Genomic DNA, 19,933 nt, shown 5'->3' on the forward strand with positions numbered 1-19,933 from the left:
GTTTATGCCTTCAACCAACAACCATTTCTCTTGTAACCAGAATGTATGCATCTGGGAGTGAGGGGGATTAGAGATAAGAGTGGCCCCTCTCAATTATACAGAATAACTCATTTTACTAATGAATTACTACACTCAGACTTCTCTCTCTAAAAAACAGCATAATATGACTACTTAAAGCCTAAAATTCGGCCGGGCGCGGTGGCTCAAGCCTGTAATCCCAGCACTTTGGGAGGCTGAGGCGGTTTGGATCACGAGGTCAAGAGATTGAGACCATCCTGGTCAACATGGTGAAACACCATCTCTACTAAAAAAAAAAAAAAAATACAAAAAATTAGCTGGGCTTGGTGGCGCGCACCTGTAATCCCAGCTACTCGGGAGGCTGAGGCAGAATTGCCTGAACCCAGGAGGCGGAGGTTGTGGTGAGCGGAGATCGCGCCATTGCACTCCAGCCTGGGTAACAGGAGCGAAAACTCGTCTCAAAAAAAAAAAAAAAGCATAAAATTCATCAATAATATTTGAATTTATATGACACTTAAAATTCATTAGTTTAATGGTTTATACATTAAATGTATAAAATATTTCAAAATATACAGCTTATGAGAAAATATTTTAAAATGTGCTGCAGGTTGCTTGGTTTTCAATTTGTTCATGGTCTTTGCATTCAATTTTTATGAAAGCATGCAGAGTACTGCATTCCCATTCTGTGAAAATGTGATTCAATAAAACCTACATATGCAGTATTAGGACCAAAGAACTTCATATTTATTTTAAATATCAAAATAACAAATAACTAGTTCAATATACAGTACACTTCCTATTCCTCACAGAGAACTGAATTTTTCTATGAAGACATTTATACTTAGGAAACATGAGACAACCAAAGTATGTAGAAAACTCACAAGATATTTTACACACAGTCACAATAATGAATTCTGATATTTTAGATTTTTCTGTCATTGCTTTTAAAGAATCCTTAATTAAAAACAAAAATTATGATTTGAGACTGAAAACAAGTTCAAAAGCATTTCAACTTTAATATAAGTTGTAAATCCCCGTAATCAAAACATTTACTACATAATGTGGAACAGCTAAATACCCAGATTTGTATGATTTTTTGGCAGCCACACTCATCAACTGTAATACAATTTTATCTATAGGGATAAGAAGAGTCCAATCGTTGGAAGGAATAAAAAATTTTTAATTACATCACAGTACATTGCCAGCTTTAATGCAAGCAGGAATACCAAGCAAAAAAAAGGCGCAATAACAATGAGATGTGTACATGCTCTTCATTCAGTACATCTTTTGGAATCTCCAACAGCAACGCAAGCACTGATTACTTTTCTTTGCCTAAGAATTTGACCAGAAAAAGTTATATTTCTTGTATAACCTCTGTGCTCTAAATATAATCCTTAATTTCTCTTTATATAATTGGCTGCATAGGCTAAATTTAAATTGTTTTAGGATTTTTCTCAAGATCATAGATTTATGATCAATACACAACAAGTTGAAACATGAAGAGTAAACAAACATAAGCACTCTCTCTACAAAACCTTCCTTTTCTCATCTTCCACACATCTTAGTCCTATTATACCTATCTTATTAATGCCACTTCCAAAGAGAAAGAGCAGAAAGCATGCTAAGGTTATAGGGAAAAGGTTTCTTAAGTAAAAATAATTTTAGAGGAAATAAGGAGAGGATTCCCTCTACCCTCAAACAAACGAACAAACAAAAATCCTCACATGGCAGACTATACCAAGAGAGAAATGTGGAAAGGGGTAGGATATAAGGAAGAACTGTCTAGTTTCTAGAAATTGTTTAGAAAATTATTCTCACATTATCCATTGTTCACTCTAACAGAAAGTAACATTTACTATAACACTACTTAAAGTTTTAGAAATGCTACTTGTTCCTTATTAAAGAATACATTTTTAGGCATTTTAAATTTGGCACTGAATCTTAGAATATCCAAATACAACTTTCTTTAAAGTCCTAATTTTTTCTGAGTTTATCAACTCATTATATATTGGTTGGGATGTTGCTGCTCCTAGTGAGAAACTCATCTCAAACCATCACCTCTTGTTCAGTTTTAGGCAAACTGAAATAAGGTCATTCAGTGCAGAGCTGTGTAGTTACGGTTACTGGTTATTTAAAAGAGAGAGATAAACAGAGACACAGATGCAGACACACTATTCATTTTATTTTACTTGTCAGATTCCTCTAAGCATCTAGAGACAGGCCCAAGAGCGGCTTCACAGTAACTAGAAAGGCTACAACAGAGATTTAAAAAATGATGTATAAATCATAAAAACAAATATTCATACTAATATTTAGTGCCAATTTGCCTATATAAACATAAAGCAACCTAAAAAATAGTTGCCCAACCAGCAGGCAACACAATCATAAGATCCATAACCAAAAAAAAAAGATCCATAACCAAAAAAATAAAAAAATTACTCAGTACAGTCTAGCCAGCAGAATCAACTCTAAGCAGCTAAAACACATTAAAAAGGCACAAAGCATTCAATGCAGAAAAGGCTGGGTATAAAAGGACTCTGTCAAAGAGCTACTGCTCAAAATCTGACGTTTCATCAATGACATATGAGATTGATATGGTAGGAAGAAAATTCAAGCTTATAAACATATCATTTTAACAGTGTTTTTAATTTGCTTGCAATTATACTGAAAAGCAACCAATGATAACTACTTTTTAGCCCTTAATTAGAAGTTTACAGTCACCCTACAAAGATGCTTTGACACTTTTTAAGGTTGATAGAAAATTGTATTAGTGTACCTATTTCATGACCTGCCATCGCCTAAAAGGAAGTCACTTAATAAAGCACCAATTTAAAACCATATTTTTGCTACTCCTATTCTCCCATCAATAAATGTTTTAATTACGTAAATGTATGCAGAGACTACCTTTACAGCTGGTTAAATCCTGCTGGCATAAGGACCAACCCCTAACCTTACATGGTATTTTAGGCTGAAAAAAAAAAAAAAAAATAGGTGGAGTTTCTTATAAAAATAACCTCAACTTGACTTAAAAAAATTCAAAGGCAAAAATTATTTTGATACTGTAGTGTAAAAAATAGGCTTATTTAGCATTTAGTAGTGTTCACTAAAAAACATAACATTGCATTAATTAAACTGAGGAAAACAATATTCTCACTAATAATTGGTTTGTCAGTATGACTATTCCCAGAGTATTTTTTCTGCTCCTATTTTTATACATATAAACACAAACAATACTCAATCTCAGTATTCAAACTAACGACTTTTTTTTTTTAATCCATTATTCTAGGACTTCAACTAGGCTTCTTTGGACAAATAGTTATTCAAACAAAAAAGAATTTAAATTCTTTTAAACTATTTAATACCTACTAAAAATCTTTGGTGCATTTAAGTCAAAACCCATTAGATTAACACATTTCTGCACTTGATAAATTATTCAGTTTACAGATTAAGTGCTAACTGCTATCTGCTAAAACATTAATTTAAAACAATAAATTATGCTCACAAAATTAAAAAAATTCTGAATGAGGCTAAACTTAGTTGCAAGAGTCAAAATTTTAAGTACAGTTACAAAATAAAAGGATTAGTTAAGAGCATTTGTCCAAAATACTCTAAATCAAATATTACAAAAGGTCAACTGAAAAGCACAGGCCTCCTTTTATACTTTTTGTGCCAACTTTTGTCAAAAGCCTATTATACATTCAGTTTGCCCAAATCCATGAGGTTTTCACAATTGTAAAATTTCTTACATTTTTGGAAATTAGAGGCAGCAGATTAGTTTCATTTTGTTTTTGTTGTTTTGTTATTTTTGATCATCAACTGAGACTATTTATTCATAAAAGTTATATTATGTATCTCTCAGACTAGGTTAAGATTAATGACAGAATGTAGTACCTGTCACATAGTAGCATTCATTAATGCTAGCTTTCTTTTTTCCCTACTAGAAGCTCTGCCACTTACTGACCATGTGAGCTTAAATGAGTCCTTTTATCTTAACCCAAATTCTTTATCTTTAAACTGGGAATTTGGCTTGTTCTTTCTATTTCAGGGCTGGTATGAGGTTCAAATGAGATAACGTATATGAAAGCATTTTATAAAACAATCACAACTCAAGTTTAAGTTATCTACAATAGTAACTAAATACAATTATATAATTATATTTCACTTTACACAAGAGATGTATTCCAAAAAAGTTCTATGTAAACCAATTCCTACAAATAAATCATATATTTAAAGCATTAGGACATTATTATTAAAAGAACCCTAAAGTAAATACCTTTAAAAAATCAAAGTATTCTTTTCAATGTGAAAATGCAGTATCTTCTTTTTCTGCTACCAAATGTATAATATACCATATACATACATGTATATAAATATATATATACTATCTGCCTTTTTATAAGTCTAAACTTTTCTACATTAACTTATATGTAAGGCAGCTTATATTTTATGTATGATTTCTTTTCATTATAGTAAGATTTTTAATTATAAGCTTGTCAGTCTTTATGACAAAAATCATAAAGATATGTATTTTTAAAAATCAATTTGAAAGACGTTAACAGACTCACAGTACCTCATATAGTTAAGCTCAATCATGTAAGTACCCCAGATATAACATTTCCACACAAAGAAATAAGAATGTTTTAAAAAGGAGAACAAAGTAAGTATGTCTACTAGTCTTAAGACAATTACAACCAAACCTTGATAAATGAGGCTAAACTCAGATTATTTTTATTGTTTATATGAGCTACTTTGGTTAACTGCCTCAATTTTCAATAGTTCTTTTGTTTTCTCTTCACTAGTATGGCAAATGTTGCTGTAAAGTACCTTTTTTCTTAAGTGCTTCAGCAAACAGTTTCCACCATTACTAATTGGTTAAACTTTATTCATTAAAACTTCATTTTTTTATTTGTGATTTTTTTTCACAAGGGCTGGGCCAGACTTTACAGTTTACACACACACAAAAAGTGCTTAAAGCAATTAGGAGTGTAAACAAAACTGAAATAGAAAACTTTTAAAACTGCTATTTTCTAGTAGTTTATGTACAAATGACATGCTAATAATCAATCAACCCTGTCTAGTCTAATCTTCAAGCAACTCTACTAGGAAACATTGTCTTAGTTTTTAGTTAAAATTGACTTGAAAATATGGAAAGTGCATGTCTTTATAGGTATTTTATAATTTTGACTTTTTCCTCAATTTTAATCACTGAGGTTTTGCTGTAACTGCTATTTCCTTTCACCAAGTCCTCAACTTTTGTCTTATACAGAAATAAAAATTACAAGTAATCACAGACATTATGCTTTTGTGAAGGCAAAAGTTAAAGACCTCGATTGCATGTAAATCTGTATATAAGTAGTGGTTCCATTTAATTAAACAATGTTAAGTTAAATTAGGCACAAATTTCATAATCTGTTTGGCACCTTTTCTAACAATTGAAAACAAAATATCTAGGTTATGTTTCCCAGAGTTTCTATCAGCCAAGTAAGTGAAACCAAAAGTAGCATATTTAATTAGTTACAACTGCTCCTTCCTTAGTGAGATGAATATAGATGCTGTTATATTGTTAACATTTCTGAAATAAATAGTAAAGTACAAAAGATGAACTTACATTGAAAAACATCTAATTAAAACTGTCGTATTTTTCTTGTAACACATTTACAGCTTGTATAATTTAATACTCAAACCTATGTTTGCCTGTCTTATTCATAACAATTGAAATATAGGCAAAAACCAATTACCTGGATGATTATTTCAATTCTACATTTAACAGCTAATTTCAATCCTACATTTAACAGCTAATCTTACATTAGTTACACTTTCTGGCTCTGAGTATATCAAAAGTCCAAAGGATAATGATAACCTAAAATTATGGATGAATAGAAGGACAACACAGATGTATTCCAGACATTCGTGTAAATTCAAATTTCTAATTTCAATTTTAAAAACTTGTATAAAGTAATAATCTTAAATCAGGATAAGAAACAGTTGCATTATAAGTATACTCTTAATGCCTTTGTAAAGGCGAATGGTCCTCAAACTTGTTTGTAAGACGGGGAAGTAAGGAGAGGAATGCGCCTAAAGAAGAATAAAAATTTTCAGATGATTAAAAAAAAATTTCCATAATATCAGCAGCTAATAATTGTGAAAAATTTAAGAAACTATTAAAAGATAGCACTAAATAATCTTTAAAAAATCACAAAAATGTATACTTCCAATATTAGGCCAGAAATGTCGTCCAAATATTCATGTTCAGTAAACAGAGACACATAGTTTTCTTGATTTGAAACTATTCTGAGGACTTGAGAAACTAGAGAAAATCAGAAAATAGCAGCCCCACAAATTCAAAAGCTATCAGCTCTACCATTAGCATATAACCATCCAAAAATCTGTGGAATGTTTAGATTTACTCATGAATGATGCTCATTAGTAGAAATATTTTGAACACCAGTAGTGCTATCAAGGCCCAGTAATGTTCCAAGATAAGACTGTTCTCTAGGATCTAGCATTTGTTCAGGTCGGACTGGGTGAACTATATTGGCAGGTTGAGGAGTAAGAGTGTATTTTTCCAGAAAAGCTAAATCCGCTGCTCGTGGATAATCAGTTGATTGCGGCTGTGGTGACAGAATCTCATGAGAAGATGGTGGGAGTGTGGTAGTATGACGCACCAGGTCACTCGGAGTGTCAGGCATCTGAACTGGAACCAGCGTTACCGGAACACATACTTCAGCAGATACATTCTGTAACATCGTCTTGGCTTCTGATCGATAAACTTTGGGCTGGTCCATATATTGTTTTGTTTCTGTTTGAAAGATTTTATCATCGGATGAGTACTCTACGGGCAAGGACACAAGTTTTTCCTCAGAAGTACTGAGAGAATCATCAGGAGATTTTATTTCGTGGACATGGTCAATATGGTATTTCAGCTTGTCTTTCCGCTTAAATGTTGCATTACAATGCTGACAGTTGAAAGGTCGGGCATCAGAATGAATAACCAGGTGCTTTGTTAATGTTTTCTTAATTCTAAAAGACTGATTGCAAATTTGACACTTGTATGGTTTTTCACCTGTATGAACAAGAATATAATTAAATGTAAAAAGTACTCAACTTGATAAGACAATAACTTCAAGTAGAAAACTTCCAATGTAAATACTTGCAAGAACATGATAATAGCAATAATACTGTATACGATCACAAAATCCAGACAGTATAGTAAACTGGTAAAAATAATAAGCTTAAACATCAAAAAGATCTGGGTTTGAATTCTGGCTATAATACTAACTAGCCAAACATTGGGCAAGCTACCCAACTTCTATGCCTAGTTTTCTCATCTGTAATGTGGAATAATAATGGTACCTACCTCACAGAGTTGGTAAATGGAATAAAAGAGAAAGTGGAGTAATAGGGCTTAGCACTGCACCTAGCACATAACAGCACTTGTAAACTATTATTATTATCACTTACTTTTATTCACATAGCCCTCAAAAAGGTTTGTAAACGAAAACATTTGACTGCTTCCCTCACCCAAGGAGGATAAAAACTAAAACAGCAACTCTAATTAATCTGGTTCCTTGGATTAGATGAGAAGTGGTCATCTCTAGCCTGTGGTCAAAATAAGAAGAGCTGTTCAGTGGAAAGAATAAAGAAGCTGGACCAGTTTTTAGTTCTCCTTGAGTCAGGTTCTCACACTGTAGTTTTGTTTTGTTTTATACAAAACATTATAAATTCCTAGGTGAGCCAGTGTGGTAGGCAGAATAATGGCCTATCAAAGAAGTACATACTCTAGTCCCCAGAAGCTGTAGATATGTTACCTTCCATGGTAAAAGAGACTTTGCAGATTGGATTAAGAGTAAGACTTTGAAATAGGCAGATCAACAGGCTTACACAAGTGAGTCAAATCTAATCACAGTAGTTGTAAAAGATGGCCAATAACTGAAGAAGGAGTCAGAGAGATGTAACATGAGAACTCAGTCAGGAATTGTTAGCTTTGAAAATGGAAGGAGGGAGATGGAACATAAGGAATATTTCGGCCACTATAAGCTGTGAAAGGCTCTCAGTTTACAATAAGCAAAAAAATGAGAATCTCAGTCATGGTCCTACAACTCCAATAATTGAATCATGTGAATAACCTGAATGAGCAGGAAACTAATTATTCCCTATAGACCCTGGAAAGAAATACCGCCCTACCAAACACTTAGGTTTTAGCTTGGTGTCAGATTTCTGACCTAAAGAACTACATGGTAATAAATTTGTATTGTTTAGGCCACCAAATTTGTGGTGATTTGATAACAGCAGCAATAGAAAAGTAATATATCCAGAAACACTAATACTACAGTAGACACAAAGGCATATTTTATTCTCATCTCTCCATTTGAAATGTTATCCATTTTCCTAGCAAATTAAAAGATAATTACATCTTCAAGTTGAATCACTAATATCGAACTATTAATTGTTAAATATTATTGTTAAATATTTTGCAGCCAGTTGGGACCTTCAAATCCCACTACCAGAAAATTTAGACAGACTGGGAGGCTGAGTACCTAGTACTATTGAATTTCTACTTGTTTCTGGATTAACATTATTACTTAAGTCATTAGCACGAGGTAGTGAGACATGAAGTAATACATTACATAGATAATTAATTTTTCAGAGAAAGTTTTTTTTTTTTTTGAGACAAGAGTCTTGCTCTGTCACCCAGGCTAGAGTGCAGTGGCACAATATCGGCTCACTGCAACCTCTGCCTCCCAGGTTCAAGTGATTCTCCTGCCCCCGCCTGCTGAATATCTGAAATTACAGGCATGTGCCACCACGCCCGGATAATTTTTGTATTTTTAGTAGAAACGGGGTTTCACCATGTTGGTCAGGCTGGTCTCAAACTCCTGACCTCATGATCCACTTGCCTTGGCCTCCCAAAGTGCTGAGATTACAGGCATGAGCCACTGTGCCCGGCCCAGAAAAAGTATTTTTAACTGTGTAGAACACACAGCATCTAACATATGATTTTACAAGTGAATGCCTATAATCAGAGATAATATGAAAAAGCTCAGAGGAGAGTGTTTTGAAAACAACGAAACTTACATCTCCAAAATGCAAGAACTCTTAATTGCTTTCTATAAATCCCTGGCATCAATACTTGTCATGCAATGAGCATTCTATAATTTTTTTTTTTTTTTTGAGACGGAGTTTTGCTCTTGTTACCCAGGCTGGAGTGCAATGGCGTGATCTCGGCTCACCGCAACCTCCACCTCCTGGGTTCAGGCAATTCTCCTGCCTCAGCCTCCCAAGTAGCTGGGATTATAGGCACATGTCACCGTGCCCTGCTAATTTTTTTTATTTTTAGTAGAGATGGGGTTTCACCATGTTGACCAGGATGGTCTCGATCTCTTGACCTCGTTATCCACCCGCCTCGGCCCCCCAAAGTGCTGGGATTACAGGCGTGAGTCACCACGCCCAGCTGCATTCTATAATTTTTTTAAAATAAAAACAAAACCACAGCAATACTAACACCACCAAGAAGCACAGAGTTTACTTTTAAAGACAAAAGTTTATAAGTTTTGAGTGTTCTCTGACCAGCCATTATGGTCTTTGAGCATCTTCAATTAAAATGTTTTATAAATGGAATGATGTTTTTCAACTTAGAATCATAATTCAATAAGTTCTAGTGCGTAACAAATACTTTTGGAAAACTGTAACCCACATAGGCATAGTCCTTTGAGAAGTTTCCATTGTCATTTTAAACAATTGTTTTTCAGTAGAAAAATCAGTTTAGGTTTGTAAAAAGATGAAAGTTCATAAAGAAAATGTTAACATATTAAATGTGAAGAGCAAATCTAGAATGCTTAAAGATATATAGTAGAAAAGGTGAAAACTATCAACTTGATGAAAAAATACAGATTAAAGAAACATGCTTTCTACAATGAGAGTTTTATAGTAAGATTATGTATATAACAACAAGAATGCAAGTGGAATTCATCTCAAGATCGTAAATCAGAGACATAAGGCAACCAAGGGAAGGTCCCTTTAAGGATGTACAGAAAGGAGCATTAAGAGTAGAAGGAAATAAAACAATACTCAAAGAGATGTAAACCATTAGCTAAAACTTTAGAATCTATGAGCCTTTAGAATTTAAAAATGTCATCTATGGAATCAGCTTTCTTTAGATATAAAAAATTGGTGTGTGAAAAATGTACATTAAGAGACTTATTTTAGATTTGATAAAGTAGTTTATATCATACCATGCCTCTTAACGATGAGGGGGAAAGATAAAATATTTTTTATAAATAAAACCCCCCAAAATTACTCTTTGCAGGCATCAAAGCACAGCCAAGTAAGCCAGAACCTAAGAGGGCAACATCTGGTGACATAGGAAGGTATAGAGGTGCTTTCTTTTCTCCTCAGTGCACTTCCAGATTCAGTCTATGGGGAAATAGAGGCCAAGCTGCAGCCCAGTGCTTGAGGAGATCTCATTGGAATGGGAAGATAAAAGTGGGGGTTTGAGACTACCAAAGATTTACAGGGTCAGGAGCCTTAAAAGGAAGGAACAGAGAAATGAACAGAAATATCTGCATTTGTCAACTATTAAAAGGAACATTTTCTGGGTGAGACAGCTGGAAACCAAGAGTCAGAAGGCTACAGGGCTGACCAATATTTCAGCAATCCCAAGAATACTGGGAGACAGAGATTAGAGTTCAGGACTCACCAGTGAGGAGCTCTGGTAAAAACACCATGCTTTTAGTTGAGACCCCAATACAATGATGAACTAGTAGGAGAAAGGCAGATCACAAGTAGCAAGAAATAGAACCAAGTCATCTCATATTCTATTTGCTTGTAAGCAAAATTAAATCTACCTGGAAGGAACACATCTTGAAGAGCTTCTGTAATTTTTAACTCACTAAATCTAAAGTTCAATACAAAGTGACCAGGTATGCCAAGAAACAGAACCACATGATCAAATGCCAAGAGAGGAGAAAAAAATGCAATAGTTACACCCAAAGCAAATATTATACATATAAGACTGGGACATCAAAATCGGTATGATTAGTATGTACAGGAAAATATAGGAAAAGTAAATTTTGCCAGAGACTGTAATCTATGGGGAAGAAAAGGAAACTCTACAAAGATAAGCGAAGTTGTCAAATGTACATGTAACTGGAGTCTCAGAAAGAAGACAGAGAATAGGCAACAGCCATATTTGAAAAGAAAATGGCTAAGAATCTTCCAGCAAAAGAAAGACATCAAGACACAGATGCAGTAAACACTATAAACCTTGCAAAATACAAAAAACAAAAGCCACACATAGAAACACACACGAAGCAAGGCACACTATAGTAAAATTACTGAAAACCAAAAACAGAAAAATCTAAAAAAGTCACCAATTAAAAAGAGACATTTCTTTCAAATGAGCAACAAGACTGACAGTATATTTTCTCAATAAAAGCAAAACAAGCTCAAAAACCAAAAATAACCTATCTGCAATGCCAAATGTAAAAAGCTGCTAACATAAATTCTACAGTCAGAAAAAATATTACCTATGAGGTAAAATAGAAACACTTTCAAACAGATGATATGGTGCCAACAGATGGCATCAAAGGCAACTTTTCATGCATAAGAAAAATAACTCCAGGTGGAAGAACAGTAAACAGTAAAGAATAAATATATGGCTAAATCTAAATAATATTGATTATTTAAAATAAAAAAGTAATGTCTTTGTGTTTTAAGAGACATGAAGAATTAAAATATGTACAATACATAAGGGATAAGAAAGATAAGGGTGTTATAAGGTATTTGCAATTTCTGGAAAGTGATGAATAATTTCGATTATTATATTTATCTTTTCTAGAAAGTAAGGGAGACTCTAACAATTTCAGAATGTACATTGTTATCTTCAGGGTAACCACTAAAAAATTAATGAGAGAACACAAAATTAAGAAGCTAATTGAGGGAAAAATGACAAAAACAATACTTAATGATTATAAACCAAGTAAAGACAAGAGAAAAAAGCATCAAGGAATCAATTGTGTAAACACCATGATGATATATTCAAGCCCAAATAAATGAGAAATCACATATAATATAAATGAACTAAACATACTAATATAAAAAACAAATATAATCAAAATAGATAATTAAACAATTCCAAAAGATATACATTTTAAATATAAGTCCAAGGAAGGCTTGGAAGTAAAAGAAAAAATATATCATATAAAAGTATCCAAAAGAGTGTTGGTAAATCTTTATCCCATAATAAAGAGCAATAGTTTATAATGATATAAAAGACTATTCAACAGAAAGATATGACTAATAATATCTAATGTATATTAGATATATTTATATATATATCTATATCTAATAATATAACCTTAAAATACATAAAGCAAAAAATGAAAAAAAAATCAAAACAAACAAACAATTTACAATCATGGTTACAGTATAAATTTTAACATATATCTCTCAGTAACTTACACAATAAGTAGTAAAAAAATCAAGAATGTAGAATATTTGAATAGAATATTTTCTCTGACAAGAGTAGAATTAAATTAGATGTCAGTAACATAAACTTACTTAGAAAATCCCCAAATATTTCATAATTGGGTAATACAATTTGAAGTAAACCATTAATGAGATAATAATTTAGAGTAGACATTAGAAAATATTTTAAACTGAATTATAAAGAAATAAGAAATTAAAAATGAGGTATAGAATGTAACTAAAGCAGTATTTAGAGGATAACATGGCTTTAAAATACAGACAATAATAACAAATACTAACACTTAACAACTTAGGCATCCACATGAAAGAGGCAGGGAAAGGCAAATTTAAAAAGAAGAAGAAGCCGGTGGCTGGCAAGATGGCCAAACAGGACCAGCTCTGGTGTGCAGCTCCCAGCAAGATCAATGCAGAAGGTGGGTATTTTCTGCATTTCCAACTGAAGTAACTGGCTCATCTCATTGGGACTGGTTAGACAGGGTGAGCTGAAGCAGGGTAGAGAGTTGCCTCATCTGGGAAGTGCAAAGGGTTGGGGAACTCCCTTTTCTAGCCTAAGGAAGCCCTGAGGGATTGTGCCATGAGGAAAGCTACATTCCAGCCCAGACACTAAGCTTTTCCCATGGTCTTTGCAACCCACAGACCAGGAGAGAATAGTAGAGAATAAACATTAGAAAATATTTTTAACTGAAGTATAAAGGAAATAAGAAATTAAAAATGAGGTATGGAGTGTAACTACACCACCAGGGTAGTCTACACCATCAGGGCCCTGGGTTTCAAGGACAAAACTAGGTGGCCATTTGGGCCAACACTGAGCTAGCTGCAGTAGTTTTTTTACATACCCCAGTGGTTCCTGTAATGCCAGCAAGACAGAACTGTTCACTCCCTTGGGAAGGGGGCTGAAGCCAGGGAGCCAAGTGTTCTAGCTCAGTAGATCTCACCCCCACGGAGCCCAGCAAGTTAAGATCCACTGGCTTGAAATTCTGACTGACAGCATAGCAGTCTGAAGTCCACCTGGAATGCTCAAGCTTGGTGGTGGTAGTGGGAGGGGTCTACCATTACTAAGGCTTCAGTAGCTAGTTTTCCCCTGACAGGTCTGGAAGTTTGGACTAGCAGAACTCAACATAGCATAACAAAGCGGCTATGGCCAGACTGCCCTTCTAGACTCTTCCTCTCTGGGCAAGGCATCTCTGAAAGAAAGGCAGCAGCCCTAGTCAGGGGTTTATAGATAAAACTCCCATCTCCCTGGGACAGAGCACCTGGGGGAAGAGGCAGCTGTGGTAACAGCTTCAGCAGATTTAAACGTTCCTGCCTGCTGACTCTGAAGAAAGCAGTAGATCTCCCAGCACAGCACTCAAGCTCTCCTAAGGGACAGACTGTCTCCTCAAGTGGGTCCCTAATCCCTGTGCCTCCTGACTGGGAGACATCTCCCAGCAGGGATCGACAGACACCTCATACAGGAGAGCTCTGGCTGGCACCTGGCGGGTGCCTCTCTGGGATGAAGCTTCCAGAGGAAGGAACAGGCAGCAATCTTTGCTGTTCTGAAGCCTCCACTGGTGATACCTAGGAAAAGAAGGTCTAGAGCGGACCTCCAGCAAACTCCAGCAGACTTACAGCAGAGGGGCCTGTTACAAGGAAAACTAACAAACAGAAAGGAACAGCATCAACATCAACAAAAAGGATGTAAACACAAAAACCCCATCCAAAGGTCACCAATATCAAAGACCAAAGATAGATAAATCTAGGAAGATGAGGAAAACCATCACAAAAAGGCTGAAAATTCCAAAAATCAGAATGCCTCTTCTGCTCCAAAGAATCACAACTTCTGATCAGCAAGGGAACAAAACGTAACCGAGAATGAGTTTGACAAATTGACAGAAGGAGGATTCAGAATGTGGGTAATAACAAGCTCTTCCAAGCTAAAGGAGCTAAAGTTCTAACCCAATGGAAGAAAGCTAGGAACCTTGAAAAAAAAGAGAAATTGCTAACTAGAGTAACTAGTTTAAAGAAGAATATAAATGATCTGATGGAGCTGAAAAACACAGCATGAGAACTTTGTGAAGCACACACAAGAATCAATAGCTGAAATGATCAAGTGGAAGAAAGGATATCAGAGATTTAAGATAAACTTAATGATGTAAAACATGGAGACAAAATTAGAGAAAAAAAGAATGAAAAGAAAAAACAAAGCCTCCAAGAAGGATGAGATTATGTGAAAAGATCAAATCTACTTTTGATTGGTGTACCTGAAGATGACAGGGAGAATGGAACCAACTTGGAAAACATCCTTCAGGATATTATCCAAGAGAACTTCCCAGCCTAGCAAGAAAGGCCAACATTCAAATTCAGGAAATACGGAGAACACAACAAAGATACTCCTCAAGAAGAGCAACCCTAAGACATGGAACTGACAGATTCACCAAAGTTGAAATGAAAGAAAAAATATTAAGGGCAGCAAGAGAGAAAAGTCAGGTTACCTGCAAAGAGAAATCCCATCAGACTAACAGCAGATCTCTCTGCAGAAACCCTACAAGCCAGAAAAGAGTGGGGGCCAATATTCAACATTCTTAGAAAAAAAAAAAAACAATTTTCAACTCAGAATTTCATATCCAGCCAAATAAGCATCATAAGCAAAGAAGAAATAAAAACCATTACAGATATGCAAATGTTGAGAGATTTTGAAGGACCGATCCAAGATGGCCCATTGCTAACATCTCGGGATTGCAGCTCTCCGTGAAGGCGTGGAGAACTAGAAGACGCCACACTTTCAGACAAATTCTGGTCGCTCATGGAGCAGAAGATCCCCAGTGGAGGAATAATACGGGTCTCCAGCGCGACTTTCGTGGCTGGCGCAGTGGTCCCGCTGGCGCCTTGGCGCGGCAGCTCTCGGAGCAGAGTAAACAGGTTTGGAGGACCCACAAGGGCCCCCAGCACGACACCAGAGCCCAGCGCAGCAGCTGTGACTGCACCTCAGTGCGGCAGCGCTTGGCGCAGAGTAAACGGGACCGGCTCCCCTTCTGATGGAGGTTTGGAGCCCCGGGAAGGCAGAGTCGCCCACTACGGACACAAGAAGGAAGCCAGACAAGAGAATCCTGGGCAGAAAAGCACCATCAGTTTTAACGCTGCTGCTCTGGCCCTGGGAACTAACAATCTGGACGTCCACTCAAGAGACCTAATCTGAAAATTGGTAAATTCAAAGACCACAGGAGGATAAACTTACAATGACGGGAAGAAACCAGCGTAAAAAAGCTGAGAATACTCAAAGTCAGAACGCCTCTCCCTCTAAAGATGATCACAGTTCCACATCAACAATGGAACAAAGCTTGATGGAGAACGAGTGCATCCCAATGACAGAAGTACTCTTCAAGAAATGGATAATAACAAACTTCGGTGAGTTAAAAGAACATGTTGTAGCCCAACGTAAAGAAACTAGGAACTTTGAAAAAAAGTTTGATGAAATCCTATTGAGAATAGACAACTTAGAGAGGAGTATGAGTGAAATAATGGAACCGAAGAATACAATACAGGAACTCCGAGAAGTATGCACAGGTTTAAACACTCAAATTGTTCAAGCAGAAGAAGGAATATCAGAGGTCAAAGTCCAGCTTAATGAAATAAAACGCGAAGAAAAGATTAGAGAAAAAAGGATAAAAAGGAATGAGCAAAGTCTTCAAGAAATGTGGGACTATGTGAAAAGACCAAATCTACGTTTGATAGGTGTACCTGAATGTGATGGAGAGAATGAATCCAAGATGGAAAATACCCTTCAGGAAATTATTCAGGAAAATTTTCCTAAACTAGCAAAGCTGGTCAATATTCAACCCCAGGTAATACAGAGAACACCACAAAGATATTCCTCAAGAAGAGCAACCCCAAGGCACATAATCCTTAGATTCACTAGGGCTGAAACGAAGGAGAAAATACTAAGGGCAGCCAGAGAGAAAGGTCAGGTTACCCACAAAGGCAAGCCTATCAGACTTACAGCAGATCTCTCAGCAGAAACTCTACAAGCCAGAAGAGAGTGGGGGCCAATATTCTACATCCTCAAAGAACAGAACCTTCAGCCCTGAATTTCATATCCAGACAAACTAAGCTTCACAACTGAAGGAAAAATAAAATCTTTTATGAACAAGCAAGAATTCAGAGGTTTTATTACCACCAGGCCTGCTTTACAAGAGCTTCTGAAAGAAGCATTACACACAGAAAGAAACAACCAGTATCAGCCCTTCTAAAAATGTACCAAAAAGTAAAGAGCACCAACATAAAGAAGAATTTACATCAACGAATGGATAAAACACCCAGTTAACATCAAATGGCAGTAACCCTAAATTTAAATCTACGAAATCCCCCAATCAAAAGACACAGCCAAAACCCAACGGCATGTTACATCCAGACCTGTTTCACAGGCAAGGATACACAAAGACTCAAAACAAAGGGATGGAGAAAGATTTACCAACCAAATGGAGAGCAAAAATAAATAAATAAATAAATAAATAAATAAAAAAAAGCAGGAGTTGCAATTCTCGTATCGGATAAAATAGATTTTAAAGCAACAAAGATATAGTGGTAAAAGGATCAATGCAACAACAAGAGCTAACGATCCTAACACCCAGATACATAGAGACTTAGACACAATGAGACAGAAAATTAATCAGGATATCAAGGACTCGAACTCAGATCCAGAACAAGTAAACTTAATAAATATTTATAGAGCTCTCCACTTCAAATACACAAAATAAACATTCTAGTCAATACCACATCACATGTACTCATAGGTTTAAATGAAACATTGATTTGCCATTATTAATACCCATTTTTTTTAAGAATAAAGCAATATTTCCACTCTCCCTCTTTCTCTTCCTCTTTCTTCCTCTCCTTTACTCATTTTTTTCTTCTTTCCTTCACTCAAAAAAAAAAAAAGAGAAATCAACTTGTAAACCTCTAGATCCAGGTCGGCAATGTCTCTCTCATTGCTTGAATTCCTTCCTTCCTTCCCTTCCCTTCCCTTCCCTTCCCTTCTCTTCCCTCCCTCCCTCCCTCCCCACTTCCTCCCTTCCTTCATCCCTCCCTTCCTCAAAAAAAAAAAAAAATGTTGAGAGATTTTGTCACCACTAGACTGGCCTTACAAGAGCTCCTGAAGCAAGCACTAAATATGGAAAGGAAAAACTGGTACCAGCCACTACAAAAACATACCAAATTGCAAGGACAATCAACACTATAAAGAAACGAAAAACTAATGGGCAAAATAACCAGCTAGCATCATAATGACAGGATCGAATTCACACATAGCAATATTAACTGTAAATGTAAACAAGCTAAATGCCCCAATTAAAAGACACAGACTGGCAAATTGGATAAAGAGTCAAGACCCAACAGTATGCTGTATTCAGAGACACATCTCACATGCAAAGACACACATAGGCTTAAAATAAAGGGGTGGAGGAATACTTACCAAGCAAATGGAAAGCAGGAATTTGAATTCTAGTCTTTGATAAAACAGAGTTTAGCAAACATCAAAAAAGATAAAGAAGACCATTACATAATGGTAAAGGGCTCAATACAACAAGAGCTAACTATCTGAAATATATATGCACCCAATACAGGAGCACCCAGATTCATAAAGCAAGTTCTTAGAGACCTACAAAGAGACTTAAGACTCACACACAATAATAGTGGGAGACTTTTATACCCCATTGTCAATATTAGGCAGATAAATGAGACAGAAAATTAACAAGAATATTCAGGACTTGAACTCAGCTCTGGACCAAGTGGACCTAATAGATATTAACAGAGCTCTCCACCCCAAATCAACAGAATATACATTCTTCTCAACAGCACATCACAGTTATTCTAAAATTAACCACATAATTGGAAGTAAAACACTCCTCAGCAGATGCAAAAAAAAACCAGAACCTGTAACAGTCTCTCAGACCACAGTGCAATCAAATTAGAACTAAAGATTAAGAAACTCACTCAAAACCACACAGCTTCATGGAAACTGAACAACCTGCTCCTGATGACTACTGGGTAAATAACAAAATTAAGGCAGAAATAAATAAGTTATTTGAAACCAATGAGAACAAAGTAACCAAGTACCAGAATCTCTGGAACACAGCTAAAGCAGCGTTTAGAGGGAAATTTATAGCACTAAATGCCCACTGAATAAAGTGGGAAAGATATAATATCAACACCCTAACATCACAATTAAAAGGATTCGAGAAGCAAGACCAAACAAATTCAACAGCTAGCAGAAGACAAGAAATAACTAAGATCAGAGCAGAACTAAGAGATAGAGACAAAAAGCACTTCAAAAAAAAAAAAAAAAAATCAGTGAATCCAGGAGCTGCTTTTTTTTAAAGATTAACAAAATAGATAGATTGCTAGCCAGACTAATATAGAATAAAAGAGAAAAGAATCAGATAGACACAATAAAAAACGATAAAAAAGATATCACCAATGATCCCACAAAAATACAAACTACCATCAGAGAATACTATAAACACTTCCACACAAATAAACTAGAAAATCTAGAAGAAATGGATAAATTCCTGGACACATATACCCTCTCAAGACTAAACCAGGAAGAAGCTGATTTCCTGAATAGACCAGTAACAAGTTCTGAAATTGAGCCAGTAATTAATAACCTACCAAAAAAAGCCTGGGACTAGACAGATTCACAGCCATATTCTACCAGAAGTACAAAGAGGAGCTGGTACCATTCCTTCTGAAACTATTCCAAACAATAAAAAAAGAGGAACTCCTCCCTAACTTATTTTATGAGGCCAGCATCATCCTGATACCAAAATCTAGCAAAGACACAGCAAAAAAAGAAATTGCAGGCCAATATCCCTGATGAACATTGAGGCAAAAATCTTCAATAAAATTGGCAAACCTAATCCAGCAGCACATCAAAAAGCTTATCCACCATGATCAAGTTGGCTTCATCCCTGGGATGCAAGGCTGGTTTAACATACGCAAATCAATAAACGTAATCCATCACATAAACAAAACCAATGAAAAAAACCCACATGATTATCTCAATAGATGCAGGAAAGACCTTTGATAAAATTCAACATCCTTCCTGCTAAAAACTCTCAATAAACTAAGTATTGAAGGAATACATCTCAAAATAATAAGAGCCATTTATGACAAACCCACAGCTAATATCATACTGAATGGGCAAAAGCTGGAAGCATTCCCTTTGAAAACGGGCACAAGACAAGGATGCCCTCTCTCACCACTCCTATTCAATATAGTATTGGAAGTTCTGGCCAGGGCAATCAGGCTAGAGAAAGAAATAAAGAGTATTCAAATAGGAAAAGAGGAAGTAAAATGGTCTCTGTTTGCATATAACATGATTGCATATTTAGAAGACCCCATCATCTCAGCCCAAAATTTCCTTATGCTGATAAGCAACTTCAGCAAAGTCTCAGAA

At 35.5% G+C, this 19,933-nt stretch overlaps 1 protein-coding gene across 4 annotated transcripts in view; it reads right to left on the reverse strand.

Annotated features, from left to right (window-relative positions):
- Positions 1–1,177: 1,177 nt before the first annotated feature.
- The window catches only part of ZBTB41 (zinc finger and BTB domain containing 41), a 59,608-nt gene continuing 40,852 nt past the window's right edge, over positions 1,178–19,933 (reverse strand). For 3 of the 4 annotated variants that reach the window (XM_002760608.6, XM_035281311.3, XM_035281310.3), the window contains exon 11: positions 3,799–7,081. In XM_002760608.6, coding sequence (XP_002760654.1) covers positions 6,426–7,081 — 656 coding nt within the window. In that variant the 3' untranslated portion in view covers positions 3,799–6,425. Of the gene's footprint in view, positions 1,351–3,798; positions 7,082–19,933 lie in introns of those variants that run through there. The other variant, XM_035281312.3, reaches the window with a different exon arrangement.

Source organism: Callithrix jacchus, chromosome 19 (assembly GCF_049354715.1).
Source record: "Callithrix jacchus isolate 240 chromosome 19, calJac240_pri, whole genome shotgun sequence".
Taxonomy (NCBI): domain Eukaryota; kingdom Metazoa; phylum Chordata; class Mammalia; order Primates; family Cebidae; genus Callithrix; species Callithrix jacchus.